Raw genomic sequence first — 18058 nt, 5'->3', positions numbered from 1 at the left:
GGACCTAGAGCACACAGTTTGGGAGCGATGGCCCCAGCCTCTGAACGTGCACGCGTCCGACTCCAGACCCTACTCCTGACCCCATGCTGTGTTGTCCACAGGAAGAGCAACGAAACACGGCTTTCCAGTTTTTCAAGAAAGACGCGTGGCATTTTGTTAGTGGGCGGCCTTCGCCGGGCAGGTCTAATTTTGGAATTTACAGTGGGATTTAAAATTTGCAGTGAGATTCTCTGTTTTACTTTGAAAGAGGCTCAAGGTGTGTGAATCCCACACTAGACTGACGCTGAAGAGGCTCCTGTGGAATCCATACTCGCTGCATTTTCAATGAAAAGGCCGAGCTTTTCCTTCCGCCTCTGTGTCTTCCTGAAATGCGCGCGCCCCGCGCGGGCCACGTGGCCGGGTGCCGGGTGTCTCTCCACCGACCTGCCACCAGGGGCCGCTCCAGCCCAGCCCGAGTTTTCCATCGGCCCCTGCACCTGCTGCTCCCGAAAACGCAGCGGCCCAGCCTTCCTCTGCAGTTACCCTCTTAGAAGAACCAACGTTTGGCTTCCCTCCTTATTTGTGTATCACAGAGCTAGTGAGACACAGTAGCCTTTCTGGGTTTTCCCCTAAGCTTGCTTGGTCCCCAGCCCAGGGTGGCTGCCGTTTCAAGCAAGTCCCTTGTTCAGGTACAGGCGTGCAGATGCCCCGAGCCAGCCTGAGCCTGAGGAGGGGCCGCGTGTTCCGAGAGCTTCATGGTTCCCCTCAGGGGCAGATTGGAAAGGGCTGACTTCTCTTACTCCAATGGGTAGAGAGGCGGGGAATCCAGCCCCTCAGAGGCTGCTGCAGTAAAGAATTCTGGGACAGGTTGGGCACAGTGGCTCACGCCTGTAATCCCAGCACTTTGTGAAGCCAAGGTGGGCGGATAATGAGGTCAAGAGATCAAGACCATCCTGGGCAACATGGTGAAACCCTTTCTCTACTAAAAATACAAAAAAAAAAAAAATCCAAGTGTGGTGGCGTGCGCCTGTAATCCCAGCTACTTGGGAGGCTGAGGCAGGATAATCACTTGAACCCAGGAGGCAGAGGTTGCAGTGAGCCGAGATCACGCCACTGCATTCCAGTCTGGGTGACAGAGTAAGACTCCATCTCAAAAAAAAAAAAAAAAGAATTCTGGGACAGCTCGGGGTCAGGAAGGGTGAGGAGATGCCCGTGGGCTCCAGCCCTGCTGGGAGGGTGGCCTTGGGAAAGTCTTCTAGCCCCAGAGTTAGCACCTTACCCTGCAGAGGCTCAGGACTCGCAAGTCCCTTCTGGTCCCAGCAGCTCCCAGCAGCTCTGGTCCCAGTAGCTCCCGTTCCTGGCCCTCGCTGGTTGGCCACAGTCTGGAGACTGACTTTTCTACTAGGTTTTGTGTGTGGGGGTCCGGCAGGCATCCAGCTGTCAGTGGACTTATGCAGTTGGTGTCACTCTATTTGGGACCCTATTTGTGTGCCTATGTAGAACCCTAGGGTGCTTGAGCTGGGACCGAGAGAAATGTGTAGTAACTCACTTTACACAGATGAGGCTGCAGAGCCCCCAAACGGTGTGCGATGCACAATCACCATCACTGCCTTCATCAGACAACATTTTACAAAATGCTTCCTGCCTTGTCTCCATTTATCCTGCCCGCTCTTCTCATTTTACGGGTAGAGAGGCTTAGGCTCAGAGAGGCTAAGCTACTTGCCCAGGGTCACACAGCAAGTTAGAAGCAGAGCTAAGTTGCCAATCCAGGTCTTTAACTATTTCTGTGTTCCGTGGACTTTCCTAGAAATCCCCAGCGGTTCCCAAGCTGCCGTGGGAAAGGCTGGATTCCACTGCAACACACAGAGCTGCTTACCATCCGAGTGATTCAATGAATAAATCAATGAACTGACTAATCCCATTCGTTCCTGTATTCATTCATCCCATGAGGGTTCATTGTGTGCCTTCAATGACCCTTTCCTGCACTAAGTCCTGTTGATACAGTGATGGTCCAGAGGGAAACAGCCTCTTTTTTTGTTTGTTTTTGTTTTGAGACAGAGTTTCACTCTTGTTGCCCAGGCTGGAGTGCAGTGGCACAATCTTGGCTCACTGCAACCTCTGCCTCCCAGGTTCAAGCAATTCTCCTGCCTCAACCTCCCAAGTAGCTGGGATTACCGGCACCTGCCACCACGCCTGGCTAATTTTTTGTATTTTTAGTAGAGATGGGGTTTCACCATGTTGGTCAGGCTGGTCTTGAACTCCTGACCTTGGGTGATCTGCCCACCTTGGCCTCCCAAAGTGCTGGGATTTACCGGCATGAGCCACCATGCCCAGCCTAGAAACAGCTTCTGTCCTAAGAGTGCAACTGGGTGGGACTTAACTCAGAGTCTTACAAATGGCATCTACGGGGTTGGGTACAGTCTAATTTGTCCATGAAGCATCCATCATCCCTGCCTTCTAGGCATTTCTATTCTAGAAGAGATGATACAGACATGCATGAATTTCCACACAGTAAACTCGTCATGAGTGAACCCATCCCAAGAGCGAGGCAGAGCCCCTGGCAGGCTCCACCCTCAGCCACCAATCAATGCACTTTGGTGCCCCTGGGGCTGGTTGGCTACAAACCCCCTTTCCACCTCAGACACAGTCTGAGGCAGAAGCGAGCACAGAGCTCACCGTACTTGCATTTTGTGGTTCTGTAAGTTCCTTAGACTGTGTTTTGGAGGCCAGGCACAGTGGCTCACACCTGTAATCCCAGCACCTTGGGAGGCCAAGGCAGGTGGATCACCTGAGATCAGGAGTTTAAGATGAGCCTGGCCAACAGGGGGAAACCCTGTCTCTACTAAAAATACAAAAAAAAAAAAAAAAAAAGCCGGGCTTGGTGGCAGGCACCTTAATCCCAGTTACTCTGGAGGCTGAGGCAGGAGAATCTCTTGAACCCAGGAGGCAGAGGTTGTAGGGAGCCGAGATCGGACTCCTGCACTCCAGCCTGGGCAACAGAGCAAGACTCGGTCTCAAAAAAAAAAAAGGATTGTGTTTTGTGCTTTGAAGGACAAAGTGGAAAAGGCATGGGTTTTGGTTTTGGTGTCAAACCTGGATTTGAATCCTGGTTCCCACTGGCATACCTCAGAGACTGCTGGCAATCTGCTTAACCTCTCCCTGGAAATCAAAATACAACAGAAAACCACAAAGGCCGATTGACTCTTATACTCTTCCCTCTCAAAGGAAAAAAAAAAAACTCATCTCTCTTGTAATTTCAAGGCTAGAAAATCACCATGAAACTCTTGCAATGTGACCCAGTGGGAAGGTTTTCCTCGTGCCTCGGCTTCCCCACCTCTCCCTCTCATTCACAGCACTGTGGGCCACCATAGAATAAGACCTGATTGTTAGCAACAAAGTGTTTTTTTGTTTTGTTTTTGAGATAGAGTCTCACTCTATCGCCCAGGCTGGAGTGCATTGGTGCGATCTCGGCTCACTGCAACCTCCACCTCCCGGGTTCAAGCGATTCTCCTGCCTCAGCCTCCCAAGTAGCTTGGATTACAGGCAACCACCACCACACCCGGCTAATTTTTTGTATTTTTAGTAGAGATGAGGTTTTACCATGTTGGCCAGGCTGGTTTCGAACACCTGACCTCAAGTGATATGCCCGCCTTGGCCTCCCAAAGTGCTAGAATTACAGGTGTGAACCACTGTGCCTGGCCTAACAAAGTGATTTTGTGTGCTTATTGTGGGAAGGACTCTTTCTGTGTCATTAAAAAAATTGAGATGTAATTCATCTGTGCATATTTAAGCAGACTAGAAGACTCGCTCATAATGGTAGAATTCTAAAACTAGGTGTGACTCCGAGGTTGCTCCAGACCAACACTGAGATTTTGAGTGAAGAGGGGCAGTGAGCAACTCTGTGGCTTGGTCCACCACGTGCCTAGCCCCTGACGGGACCAGAGCCGAATCCATTTTCCATTTTCCAGTTTACACCTTGGTGCCTCCAACTATGAGTACTTTTTTTTTTTTTTTTTTTGAAACTGAGTCTCACTCTGTTGTCCAGGCTGGAGTGCAGTGGCGCAGTCTCAACTCACTGCAACCTCCACCTCCCAGGTTCAAGCGATTCTCCTGCCTCAGCCTCCTGAGTAGCTAGGATTGCAGGCACCCACCACCACGCCCAGCTAATTTTTGTATTTTTAGTAGAGACGGGGGTTCACCATGTTGGCCAGGCTGGTCTCAAACTCCTGACCTCAAGTGATCCGCCCGCCTCGACTTCCCAAAATGCTGGGATTACAGGTGTGAGCCACCACGTCCAGCCCAACTATACATACTTTTGGTGTCGGGAAACCACCAGGAGTCAGCAGTGTCAAGTTCCCCAAGGCATTCATCACATGCTCAGTGCTTTCCTGGCTTTTGCCGCAGTGGGAGGTGACATGAGCAAGGTGGGTGACACGAAGCTCCTCCACAGCTATGGGAGGCACTCGGACCACCCCGAATTCGTGACCAGCGCTCTAGCTCTGCCAGTGCCTTCCAGCCTTGCCCAGCCATCCCGGGAGCATACTGTGCTCCTTTCAATGAAGACAACGTGTGGAACAGGTACCACATTTGTAGCAGTTGTTGATGGAAATCTGTTAGTGACAAAGGGCTTAGACACAGGAGAAGCCACCCACATCAGAACTCCCCGGGGAGCTCATTAAAAGGCAGACTCCCAGCACTACCCGGACCTGAGGACAGCAGCCATGACTCTGCAGGGCAGAGCCTGAGGCCTCGGTGAGTGATGCTCACGGCTGAGTCCCTCATGTCAGGCAAACCAAGCTCCTGGGAGGCCACACCTGGCACTGTGCCATGGAGAAGGGCACCCCGAGGCCTGCAGGTGGAGAGTGCTGACTCCAAGGTCAGTGTTTAGGGTGACTTAGGAAGGAAGGAGTGTTTCAATAAAAGCTGGCCCTGTGGTGGGCCTAGATTAAGCAGGGACTGCGAGAGATCAGGACTGATGCTATAGCTCAGGGTCTGCTTATTTAAAAACCTTCTCACGCAGGTGCAGTGGTCACACCTGTAATCCCGGTACTTTGGGAGGCAGAGGCGGGTGGATCACCTGAGGTCAGGAGTTCGAGACCAGCCTGGCTAACATGGTGAAACCCCATCTCTACTTAAAATGCAAAAATTAGCTGGGCATGGTGCCACATGCCTATAATCCCAGCTACTTGGGAGGCTGGGGCAGGAGAATCGCTGGAACCTGGAGGTAGAGGTTGCAGTGAGCCGAGATTGTGCCATTGTACTCCAGCCTGGGCAATAGAGTGAGATTCTGTCTCAAAATAAAATAAAATAAAACAAAACAAAAACCTTGCTCACTGTGTGTTATTTTACAACATTATTTGGTGATAGGATTTAAGCTGCTTTTAAAAAATATTTGGAAGACATCTTTTTTTTTTTTTTAATTGAAGTCTAGAAATCTTATAGGACAGGCAGCCATCTCAGAAACATTCTTTACCGATTTCTGTCTGCAACGAGTTGAGGCCCCCACCACCACCCAGTGGCAGCACTGGGACCCTGCCCTCATTCGGCATTTACTGTGAACCTCTGGGGCAGGCGCTGGGCTGGTGGTGGGGCAGAGTGAATGGGACAGACACAGCCCACCCTTCACAGAGCCCACCTTGGCTTGTCACGTCAACCATATAGCAACCCCTTGTGAGTGAGCTTATACAACCCTAACATAGACAATGCCTCAGGTAACACCACAGCTCAACAAACAGACAAAATGACACACACGTCTTGCTGCCTTTATTTCCAGGAATTAGTGGTGGGCCCTTGGAAAACCACTACAGACTGAAGCAATTTCACTTCCACTGGGGAGCAGTGAACGAGGCGGGCTCGGAGCACACAGTGGACGGCCACGCGTACCCCGCCGAGGTTTGTAGATGTGGCCTAACGGCACGTATCTATACACTTTCTATGTCTCTGGCTGTATGGTGGGGGGTGAACAAGCCATGCCCGCTGCTCAGATGTAAAGGATCTCCTGGGACCTGGGACTGTCAGTGCTCAAACCAGAACAGTCGGCCACCCCACCCATTTACTCACACCGTGCTCTTATGAAGAAGGCACTGTACGCACTCTGATTCAACGCAAGAAGAGACTGAGGTTCTGAATGGTTATGGAACTTGCCAAAGTCAGACAGCTGGGATTCAAGGTCAGAGCCTGAGCTCTTTGCCGTGCTTCACTCAGCTGTGTGCTTGCAGCTATAGGGACTAGCAGATCCACAAGGCCCTCTGCTGAGAAGCTGAACATCTTTGCACATCTTTGCAGTAGAGATCATCTTCTTTTGTTTGTTTGTTTTTTGTTTTTTGTGTTTTTTTTGAAACAGGATTCACTCTGTCACCCAGGCTGGAGTGCATTGGTGCCATCTTGGCTCACCACAACTTCCGTCTCCCAGGCTCAAGCCATTCTCCTGCCTCAGCCTCCCGAGTAGCTGGGATTACAGGTGCGTGCCACCAGGGCCTGCTAGTTTTTGTATTTTTAGCAGAGATGGGGTTTCGCCATGTTGGCCAGGCTGGTCTCAAACTCCTGACCTCAAGTGATCCACCTGCCTCAGCCTCCCAAGGTGCTGGGATAACAGGCGTGAGCCACTGCACTGGCCGAGATCATCTTCTTAAAGCAGTCTTATTTTCAGCATTCCAAAGTGGGAGTCAGTAGAGAAAATGAGTGTGGGTCAATATTGGGAATTGGTTTTTGTAATTTTTCTGGGTGATAAAAACCACCATTTTGGTGATGCCTTATAGATTTCCCCAAATATTTTATTATGAAATTTTTGCAACATACAAAAAAATGAAAAGAAATGAACGAGAAGAATCCACGCGTTTGACGTCTCAGTCCTGTGATGATCATTTTTGCCATATTCACTTTATCACACCTCTGCTCACCCACCCACCTGACTTTTTGATGCTTTTTCAAGTTGAGGACTCTTTCTGTTTTTTGAACTTGTTGTTATGAAAGTAACACTGCAATTAATATGAAACTAGAGTCCACCCAAACCAGAAAATGAAAATTGCTTTTAACTGCACACCCAGAGGTGACCTTGGGACGTTTTTTAAATAGGGAGTGATATCTATTGTCATAATTATATACATATTTATATATAGTTCCAAGAACGAGTGCAACAATGGCTTCTCTGTGTTTCTCTTCGTTTAACAACATGCCTTTTATTTTAGTATGTCTATCTGCAACTTTGTTTTTGATGAACAGATATTTTATTTATTTATTTATTTATTTATTTATTTATTTATTTTTGAAACTGAGTCTCACTCTGTCGCCCAGGCTGGAGTACGGTGGTGTGATCTCGGCTCACTACAACCTGTGCCACCCAGGTTCAAGTGATTCTCCTGCCTCAGCTTCCCGAGTAGCTGGGATCACAGGCGCCTGCCACCGTGCCTGGCTAATTTTTGTAGTTTTAGTAGAGATGGGGTTTCACCATCTTGGCCAGGCTGGCCTTGAACTCCTGACCTCATGATCCACCTGCCTCGGCCTCCCAAAGTGCTGGAATTACAGGTGTGAACCACCACACCTGGCCGATGAACAGATATTTTAAAGGAGAAAGGTTGTTGCAATGTATTCCTAGAGAAAGGAGACCAGTGAGCTTGGGCCCCCAGGGACCTCCCTGACTCGGTCTGAGCAAGGGCTGGGGGCCCCCATCCTGGCTGAGTGTCTGGCCCATGCTGCAGTGTGTGGTTTCCTGGGGGTGGAAGGGGGAGGGGGGAAGTGGGGGTCTACGGTGGGGCCTCAGGTGTGGCATTCCAAGTGAGCCACAGGTGGCAGGAAGAGCCCACACCCACCTTCACTGGCCCAGATGCATCTGGAAGCACGTGAACCTTCTGGCATCGAGGTGCTGTGTGGTTCTCACTGGCCCCAATGCCCTCCACGGGGCCCCTGGTCCCAGAGTCCCAGCAGTGTGGGGAATGGTGGACAAGAAGCCCAACGGCTTGCTGTGCCCCATCCTGGTGGACTTGGGGCTTGGAGCACCCATTATAAAAGGCTGCCCCACATCCCCTGTGCTTATAAGGAAACATGGACAGGTGCCCAGGCCCCTTCTAGGCAAGACCACGCTCTCACCACAGGAACGCCCAGCCAGGGAACCGGACCCAGATCACAGTTCTGCCTCTTGCTTGCCAGCAATTCAGAAAGCCCCTTCCCCAGCCTGTGCTGACCCCGATTTAAATCCCTGTCACCTGGCCAATTTGGACACAGAGACTGGAACACGATTCCAGATCCATGTTTCCACCACAGGAAAACCAAAGGCGGAGTGTCAAATGCAGACATGGATGAGGGTCAAGGTCAAGTGCCTTGACATCAGGAAGATGCAATATTTGGGACATATTTACACTACAAAGTTATTCACTGCTTATCTGAAATTCAAACTTAACTGGAGGCCTCTGGTTTTGTTTTTTTGTTTTCCAAGATGGAGTCTCACTCTGTTGCCCAGGCTGGAGTGCAGTGGCGTCATCTCAGCTCACTGCAACCTCCGCCCCTCAGGTTCAAGTGATTCTCCTACCTCAGCACCCTGAGTAGCTGGTATTACAGGCACCTACCACCATGCCCAGCTAATCTTTGTTTTTGTTTTGTTTTGTTTTGTTTTGAGATGGAGTCTCGCTCTGTCGCCCAGGCTGGAGTGCAGTGGCGTGATCTCGGCTCACTGCAAGCTCCGCCTCCCAGGTTCATGCCATTCTCCTGCCTCAGCCTCCCAAGTAACTGGGACTACAGGCATCCGCCACCGTGCCTAGCTCTCTACATATATTATTTTAGTATATGTATTGCATTTTTAGTAGAAACGGGGTTTCACCGTGTTAGCCAGGATGGTCTCAATCTCCTGACCTTGTGATCTGCCCACCTTGACCTCCCAAAGTGCTGGGATTACAGGTGTGAGCCACCGTGCCTGGCCTAATCTTTATATTTTTAGTGGAGATGGTGTTTCACCATGTTGGCCAGGCTGGTCTCGAACTCCTGACCTCGTAATCCTCCCACCTTGGCCTCCCAAAGTGCTGGGATTACAGGCGTGAGCCACCGCGCCTGGCCCTTTCATTATGATTAAGTGGACACATAGGGCAGCCATTCAGAAAGGGAAGTGACTGTCTTCTTGCTGATCGATTTAAGTTCTCTTTCCACTGTGTTTCAGCTGCATTTAGTTCACTGGAATTCTGTGAAATACCAAAATTACCAGGAAGCTGTCGTGGGAGAGAATGGCTTGGCCGTGATAGGTGTGTTTTTAAAGGTAATCGCTTGCTATGGTGTAGTTCTCCTAATGAAAAAAGTGGTGATCCATCATTAGGATTGCTTTTTTTTTTTGAGACAGAATCTCGCTGTGTCACACAGGCTGGAGTGTAGTGGCACAGTCTCGGCTCATTACAACCTCCACCTCCTGGATTCAAGTGATTCTCCTGCCTCAGCCTCCCCAGTAGCTGGGACATAGGAGTGTGCCACCACACCCAGCTAATTTTTGTATTTTCAATAGAGACAGGGTTTCACCATATTGGGCAGGCTGGTCTCGAACTCCTGACCTTAGATGATCTGCCTACCTCGACCTCCCAAAGTGCTAGGATCACAGGCGTGAGCCACCATGCCTGGCCAAGGATTGCTTTTAAATTGTGGTGTATTTACAGTGGATTGAGCTTCCCTCCCATCCACTGCCTTTTCAGCTAACACCTCTTGTGTCTGCCATGCAGCTCGGGGCCCATCATCAGACGCTGCAGAGGCTGGTGGACATCTTGCCGGAAATAAAACATAAGGTAAGCTGCATATTTGAAATCAGAAGGCCAGGCGCCGTGACTCACGCCTGTAATCCCAACACTTTGGGAGGCTGAGGCCGGTGGATCACCTGAGGTCGGGAGTTTGAAACCAACCTGACCAACATGGAGAAACCCCGTCTCCACTAAAAATACAAAATTAGCCGGGCGTGGTGGCACATGCCTGCAATCCCAGCTACTCAGGAGGCTGAGGTAGCAGAATCGTTTGAACCTGGAGGTGGAGGTTGCAGTGAGCTGAGATCGTGCCATTGCACTCCAGCCTGGGTAACAAGAGTGAAACCCCGTCTCAAAAAAAAAAAAAAAAAAAAGAAAGAAATCAGCATCATGTGACAAGCAACATTGTTTAGTGCAGCGATTCATTTACAAGGAAAAAGAAACAACGCAATGGAAAGAGCCGCGCCGAGGGGCCGTGGTTCCAGTTCTGGAAACGTGATTCCACGGGGCTGACGCTCGTGTGTCCACAGCTGGCTCTCTCTGACTTCAAATGCATCATCACTGCTCTGGGACCCTGTTTCCTTCTTCATAAAATAAGGGTGTTGGGCTCGATAGAAGTTCCCAAAATTCAGCCATGCAGGCAGGATCCTGAAAATGTTTGACATATCTGCCTGCCAATGGGACTACTCTCTACTGAATTTCTTTTTCTTTCTTTCTTTCTTTCTTTCTTTCTTTCTTTCTTTCTTTCTTTCTTTCTTTCTCTTTCTTTCTTTTCTTTTCTTTTCTTTTCCTTTCTTTTCTTTTCCTTTCTTTCTCTCTTTCTTTCTTTCTCTCTTTCTTTCTTTCTCTCTCTCTCTCTTTCTTTCTTTCTTTCTTTTCTTTCTTTCTTTCCTTCCTTCTTTCTTTCTCTCTTTCTTTCTTTCTTTCTTTCTTTCTTTCTCTCTCTCTCTCTCTCTCTCTCTTTCTTTCTTTCTTTCTTTCTTTCTTTCTTTCTTTCTTTCTTTCTTTCTTTTTCTTTCTTTCTTTCTTTCTTTTCTCCCTCTGTCACCCAGGCTGGAGTGCAGTGGTGCAAGCTCGGCTGACTGCAACCTCTGCCTCCCGGTTTCAAGCAATTCTCCTGTCTCAGCCTCGCACGTAGCTGGGACTACAGACGCGTGCCACCACACCTGACTAATTTTTGTATTTTTTAGTAGAGATGGGGTTTCACCATGTTGGCCAGGCTGATCTCAAACTGCTGACCTCAGGTAATCCACCTGCCTCGGCCTCCCAAAGTGCTGGGATTACAGGCATGAACCACTGTGCCCAGCCTATCTATTTAATATTTTTCTTTCTTTCTTTCTTCCTTTCTTTTTTTTTCTTTTTTCTTTTGAGATGGAATCTTACTCTGTCACCCAGGCTGGAGTGCAGTGGCATGATCTCGGCTCACTGCAACCTCCACCTCCTGGGTTCAAGCAGTTCTCTGCCTCAGCCTCCCGAGTAGCTGGGATTACAGGTGCCCACCATCACATCCAGCTAATTTTTGTATTTTGAGTAGAGACGGGGTTTCACCATTTTGGCCAGGCTGGTCTTGAACTCCTGACCTCATGATCCACCCACCTCGGCCTCCCAAAGTGCTGGGATTACAGGTATGAGCCACCGCGTCCAATCTAATATTTTTCTTTAAATTGATTAGCTCGAAAAATTTTTAGCCTTGTTCTGGGTGATGATATTCACTAATGATAAAATTTGTTTTAAATCATATTGAAACAAATCCCTAAGTAATAACATACGAATGTTGACCCGTGTACCACCCAGCACTCTCCTTGGGAAGGAACTTAAAACAGTCCCTATCCGACCCCAAGCCCAAGGGCAGAGAGAAACCTGCCCAAACCACAGCTCTCCGTCCATCTCTCCATACGCTTCCCTGCATCCAGCATAGCTCGAAAAGATGGCTGGGACAAGAGTGTTGCGTTTCTCCAAGATCAGCTGAGAAAAGGCTTTGAGGGAGAAGGGGAAATTCCAAAGAAATGTAGTTTATTTATTCAGCAGCAAACAAAAGAATTCCAGGGCGGAAGGAGTCAACGCAAGCCTCAGATGTGCGGACGGATGAGGCTTCAACCTGTGTTAACAATGGTGCGGGCTGGTCCAATTGGAGCTGGGGCCAGCCCTTCCTCGCGGTTCAAGGAGCCTTTTGATCTGTGCGTGGCCTTCGCCTTGATGCTGGCTTTGGGGCGGCCTCCTGGGACTGGGACAAGATCACCCCCTGCCGCCCCATCTGCCTGCTCAGGAACTCCACAAGGCCACAGCTCTGAGAGCTCTGACGCCCCATCCTCTTCCTCTGCGCGGCTCCACAGCCAGAGGAAACCTGGGGAGGGGATGTTTTCCCGGCCAGCAGCCACCTCCCACTCCAGGTGGTCCCACCTCTTGATGGGAAAGAAAAGAGTTGGCTGTGAAGGACCCTTTACCCAAGGGCTGTGTTCCTCCCGGGGAAGGTTCTGGAGCATTTCTTCCCCATGGGGTAAGTCAGAATTTTTTAGGCAAACCGCAGGGGAGGAATGATGCCAGGGACAGGGGAGGAAGTGCCATTGGGGACTCAGCTCTGGTCCTGATGCTGATCTCTGGGCTCATCTCCTCAGCTGAAAATAGTTAGACTGTTTATTTTATTTTATTTTTTTAGACTGAGTCTCTCTCTGTCGCCTAGGCTAGAGTGCAATGGCGCAATCTCGGCTCACTGAAACCTGCGCCTTCCAGGTTCAAGCGATTCTCCTGCCTCAATCTCCTGAGTAGCTGGAAGTACCAGTGCCCACCACTATGCCTGCCTAATTTTTGTATTTTTAGTAGAGACGGGGTGTCACCATGTTGGACAGGCTGGTCTTGAACTCCTGACCTCAAGTGAGTTGCCTGCCTTGGCCTCCCGAATTGCTGGGATTACAGGCGTGAACCACCGCACCTGGCCGAGTTAGACCCTTGATAAATTAAAAGACCTTAAGAGGCTGGGTGCCCTGGCTCACGCCTGTAATCCCAACGCTTTGGGAGGCCAAGGCAGGCAAACCACCTTAGGTCAGGAGTTCCAGAGCAGCCTGGCCAACTTGGTGAAAGCCCATCTCTACTAAAAATACAAAAATTAGCCAGACATGGTGGCGGGTGCCTGTAATCTCAGCTACTTGGGAGGCGGAGGCAGGAGAATTGCTTGAATCTGGGAGGTGGAGGTTGCAGTGAGCCGAGATTGTGCCACTACACTCCAGGCTGAGTGACACAGCGAGACTCGTCTCAAAAAAAAAAGACCTTAGGAGGTAAAAGGACCAGCCTTGGGGGAAAGAGTCTGTGCTTCATGGGCCAGGGAGTGGGAAGAGACTTGAACAACCCTCTAGTCTAGAGGCTCCTAGCCTAGGACTTCTGGGGGCCTCTCCCATAGCACAGTGTACCAGAGAGCCCTACAGTTAGACTCCCGGGTCCAGAGCCCTGATCCACCACTGCTGAGCTGTGCACCTCTGAGCCTCAGCTTCCTACCTGTGAAATGGAGATATTAAACATCCACAGTAGCCCGGGCGTGGTGGCTCACAGCTGTAATACCAGCACTTAGGGAGGCCGAAGTGGGCAGATCACCTGAGGTCAGGAGTTCAAGACCAGCCTGGCCAACATGGCAAAACCCCATCTCTGCTAAAAATACAAAAATTAGCTGGGCATGGTGGCACATGCCTGTAATCTCAGCTACTCAGGAGGCTGAGGCAGGATAATTGCTTGAACCCGGGAGACGGAGGTTGCAGTGAGCCGAGATGGTACCACTACACTCCAGCCTGGGCGACAGCTCGAGAATCCGTCTCAAAAAAAAAAAAAGAGGCCGGGCGCGGTGGCTCAAGCCTGTAATCCCAGCACTTTGGGAGGCCGAGGCGGGCGGATCACAAGGTCAGGAGATCGAGACCACAGTGAAACCCCGTCTCTACTAAAAAAAAATACAAAAAATTAGCCGGGCGCGGTGGCGGGCGCCTGTAGTCCCAGCTACTCAGGAGGCTGAGGCAGGAGAATGGCGGGAACCCGGGAGGCGGAGCTTGCAGTGAGCCGAGATCGCGCCACTGCACTCCAGCCTGGGCAACAGCGTGAGACTCCGTCTCAAAAAAAAAAAAAAAAAAAAAAAAAAAAGAAAAAAAAAAAAAAAAAAAATCCACACTAGAGACGCATTCTTACAATGTAATAGAATAAGGATCATGTCTGGTTCTTGGTTAAACGTGCAGTTGAGTTCAAGGCCCAGCTGTGGCCAGCCCTCATACACATACATCTGCTGTGGAATACACAGGCTGCTGCTGCCCGTTACGAAACGAAAATCCACCAGCCCAATCACTGAGGTTAAAATCGCTTTTTGTTGCTACGGGTGTTTTCAGTCAGCTGATTCCCAGAGAGAGCTATCACCTTTTGGGAGTCCATGAAACTTTAGAATGATGGCCTTGTGATGGAAAATGCTAGAAGTGTGGTTGAATCTAACTCCTTATTGGAGGGCAGTGCAGGGCAGGACAGGGCTGTGGTGGCCTCAGGCTCAAGGGCAGATGGCCTTGGCTTCAAATCCCAGCTCTGCCACTCACCCACAAGAACTCAGCAGTCCTCACCCAGGGACGGGCTCACTGCAGCTTCTGGGCTGCTTTCCTGGTTTCCTGCAGTTAAGGAACAAACTGTCCTGAACTAGGGCAGGAAAGACCAGAGTCACGTAGTCCCCATCATCTCTTCTGGTTCCAGGCTGGTCTGGGCCCTGCTGTGGGACTGACTCAGCAGGGAGCCTCCAGGAATCCCTGCCACGGTCGCTCCTGGGGACCCAGCTGGCTTCTACGCAGTGCTCAGGGCTCCAAGGGTGCATTTCCAGAGAGAGTCAGATGGACACGATGTCCTTTTCTGCCCCGGCTTCCAGAGTCACAAAGCACTGCTCCTGCGGCGTCCTGTTCGCCACTCCTGCCAGAGGCACCTGCCCAGGCTCAGGGCAAGGGGATATCACCCCACACCTTGGTGGGAGGGGTTCAAAGAAACGACAGCCCTCCACACAAATTATCACACTGAATCTTCCAATCACTCCGTGGGGCAGGGCCTGTGATTCATCTCTGTTCCGCACACAGGGAAACCAAAGCTCAGAGAGGAAAAGAAGGCCTCGCCCCGGGCACACAGCTGGCAGGTGAAGAGCCCGTTTTTAAACCCAGGAAGTGGGTTCATGCAGCCTGAACTCCCAACCGTCCCAGCACCCACTTCCCACATTCAGTCAGAACTCAGGCTGAGCTCCAGCCCCTGCTGAGCATCTCTGAGCTTTTCAGCAGCTTAGAGGGAAACACGGGCGGAGTCTGTAACCAAAACCACAGCAGGCGCTGCCGGGAAGCCCGGACCCCCCCACTCCCAGCGCCATCCCGTCTGCACAGGCCCCTACCAATGCCGACCTGTCACTGTGCACACAGCTCGCAGCGTGCAGGCACAGCCCCAGTGTGGCCACGGTGACCCTTGGCACACAATCCCAGAATGGAGACCTCGAGGCTTCACCTTTGACCCTCTCTCCGTAGCCAGAAGTTTTGGCCAACACTGCCCACAGAGGGTCCCCACCCTCCATGCCTGGACAAGCTGCAAGCTCCTCAGGCTGCTGGGGAACCCCTCGTCCCTGCCTTCGCGAGAGTCAGGGCTACAGGGGAATTGGCTGCCTTGTGGAGCCGGAAACAGCCCACCAGGTCCAGGGGATCCAGGGAACGGCTCTATGCCCTTGTGGAGGCTCTTTCAGCTTTGGCAGCAGCAGGGGCAGCACCTACTGAGCCCCATGCCCGTGTGGCAGGGACTGACAGAAGCCCGTTACAGCCACCATGCACCCATCATACACCTGGGGAAACTGAGGCTCCAAGAGGACAGGGCAAGGGTGGAGTTACGCTGGGTGGGGCTTGACACTCATAAGATGTGGGGTCCTGTCTAAGAGAAAGAAGACAAAACAAGGAATAGGGCGGGCGCGGTGGCTCATGCCTATAATCCCAGCACTTTGGGAGGCTGAGTCAGGCAGGTCACCTGAGGTCGGGAGTTTGAGACCAGCCTGACCAACACAGAGAAACCCCATCTCTACTAAAAATACAAAATTAGCCAGGCGTAGTGGCGTATGCCTGTGATCCCAGCTACTCCGGAGGCTAAGGCAGAAGAATCACTTGAACCCGGGAGGCAGAGGTTGTGGTGAGCCGAGATCGTGCCATTGCACTCCATCCTGGGCAACAAAAGCGAAACCCCATCTCAAAAAAAAAAAAAAAAAGAGGCCGGGCGCGGTGGCTCAAGCCTGTAATCCCAGCACTTTGGGAGGCCGAGACGGGCGGATCACGAGGTCAGGAGATCGAGACCATCCTGGCTAACACGGTGAAACCCCGTCTCTACTAAAAATACAAGAAAATTAGCCGGGCAAGGTGGCGGGCACCTGTAGTCCCAGCTACTCGGGAGGCTGAGGCAGGAGAATGGCGTGAACCCGGGAGGCGGAGCTTGCAGTGAGCCGAGATCGCGCCACTGCACTCCAGCCTGGGCAACAGCATGAGACTCCGTCTCAAAAAAAAAAAAAAAGAAAGAAAGAAAAGAAAAGTGGAACAAGTCACCGACCCACTTCCACCAGCAAAGGCTGTGGTGCTTTCTACGGGTAGCTCGTCCATCCATGCTCAGATAATAGATGTGATGGTCTCAGGCTCATTGGTGTGCTCACCAGTGTCCCATTCTAGCCGTCTGGGCTCACCGCACGCATAAAGGAAGGGCCCTGACTTGCTTTGGGGACCCGGGGGAGAGCAGCTTTCTGTAACCACATAGCAGCGCCAGCCCTCATGCATCTTAGAGACAGGACAGGAGCTCCTAGGGACGATGATGCAACACGCAGACATCCTCTTCCCAGCCCAAGACTAGAAAGCTTAACTGGCAAGAAACCTGCACGCAGAGGAATGGCTGGGGCCTGCCGCTCCCCCGACTGATTCCTGCAGCCCTGGGGACGGAGGGAAGAGCCCGCACCTCGGAACGGGCCAGGCCTCAGTGGCCCTGACTGGCAACGTGGCTTTGGGCAAGTTGTTTATATCTGTCTGTCTGTCTTTATCAGTAAACCAGAAATACTTCTCAAAGGGTTGTTCTGAAGATTTGAAGTAGTTGCTCAGAAAGTGACTGGCACATCTATGCCCTGGGAGCAAGGACGTGTGGCAGGCAGGAGGAGACGGACATCTCAGGACACACCCACCTGTTACCCATGTGCATAGACCGACGCCTCACTGCACACCCGCCTATTACCCATGTGCACAGACCATCTCACTGCACACCCGCCTGTTACCCATGTGCACAGACCATCTCACTACACACCCACCTGTTACCCATGTGCACAGACCATCTCACTACACACCCACCTGTTACCCATGTGCACAGACCATCTCACTGCACACCCGCCTGTTATTCATGTGCACAGACCGACGAGTCACTGCACACCCACCTGTTACCCATGCGCATAGACTGGCATCTCACTGCACACCCGCCTGTTACCCATGTGCACAAGTAGTGTGCTCCTTCGCAGCCCAGCTAGACCATGCAATGGGATGTCAACGCAGCTAGACCGTGCAATGGGATGTTATTTGGCAGTCAGAAAGGACACAGCTCTAACTCATGCTGTGGTGTGGGTGAGCCTCAAAAGCACCATGCTAAGTGAGAGACGCAAGACACAAATGTTCCACATGTTACATGACTCAGTTCCTATGAAACCCACAGAGACAGAAGCAGCAGGGCGGGGGTGGGGACGAGAGCTAAAAAGTACCAAGCTTCCTCCTTGAGGTGTTGAGAATGTTCTAAAATTGACTTGGGATGGCTGCACAACCATGAATATACCCAAAACCATAGAACTGTACACTTCAATTTTTATGTACTTACTTTAAGAAAGGATCTCACTTTGTCATCTAGGCTAGAGTGCAGTGACATGATCACAGCTCACTGCAGCCTCGACCTCCTGGGCTCAAGCCATCCTCCCACCTCAGCCTCCTAGCTACCTGGGACCACAGGCATGCGCCACCACACCTGGCTAGTTTTTGTATTTTCTGTAGAGTCAGGATCTTGTTATGTTGCTCAGGCTAGTCTCAAACTCCTGGCCTCAAGCAGTCCTCCCACCTCGGCCTCCCAAAGTGCTGGGATTACAGGCATGAGACGTTGTGCCCAACCAGGCTGTACACTTTAGATGGGAGAGTTGCATGGTATGTGAATTCTATCACAATAATGCTGTGGGTTTTATTGCTGTTGTTGTAGTTGTTTGAGATAGAGTCTCTCTCTGTCGCCCAGGCTGGAGTGCAGTGGCGCGATCTTGGCTCACTGCAACCTCTGCTTCCTGTGCTAAAGCAATTCTCCTGCCTCAGCCTACCGAGTAGCTGCGATTACAGGCACCTGCCACC

The 18058-nt window shown here is 51.1% G+C and overlaps 1 protein-coding gene across 1 annotated transcript in view; it reads left to right on the top strand.

Moving 5' to 3' along the window:
- LOC105488825 (carbonic anhydrase 5A) overlaps nt 1-18058 on the top strand; it is a 52283-nt gene that overhangs the window by 25999 nt on the left and 8226 nt on the right. Inside the window, 3 exon segments of the mRNA XM_011753282.3 lie at nt 5753-5871; nt 9125-9220; nt 9672-9734. Of these exon segments, the coding sequence (XP_011751584.2) occupies nt 5753-5871; nt 9125-9220; nt 9672-9734 (278 nt within the window).

The sequence above is a fragment of the Macaca nemestrina genome, chromosome 18, assembly GCF_043159975.1.
Source record: "Macaca nemestrina isolate mMacNem1 chromosome 18, mMacNem.hap1, whole genome shotgun sequence".
Lineage (NCBI taxonomy): Eukaryota > Metazoa > Chordata > Mammalia > Primates > Cercopithecidae > Macaca > Macaca nemestrina.
Note: the sequence above shows the minus strand (reverse complement) of the source record. Positions and strands in the feature narration are given on the sequence as shown.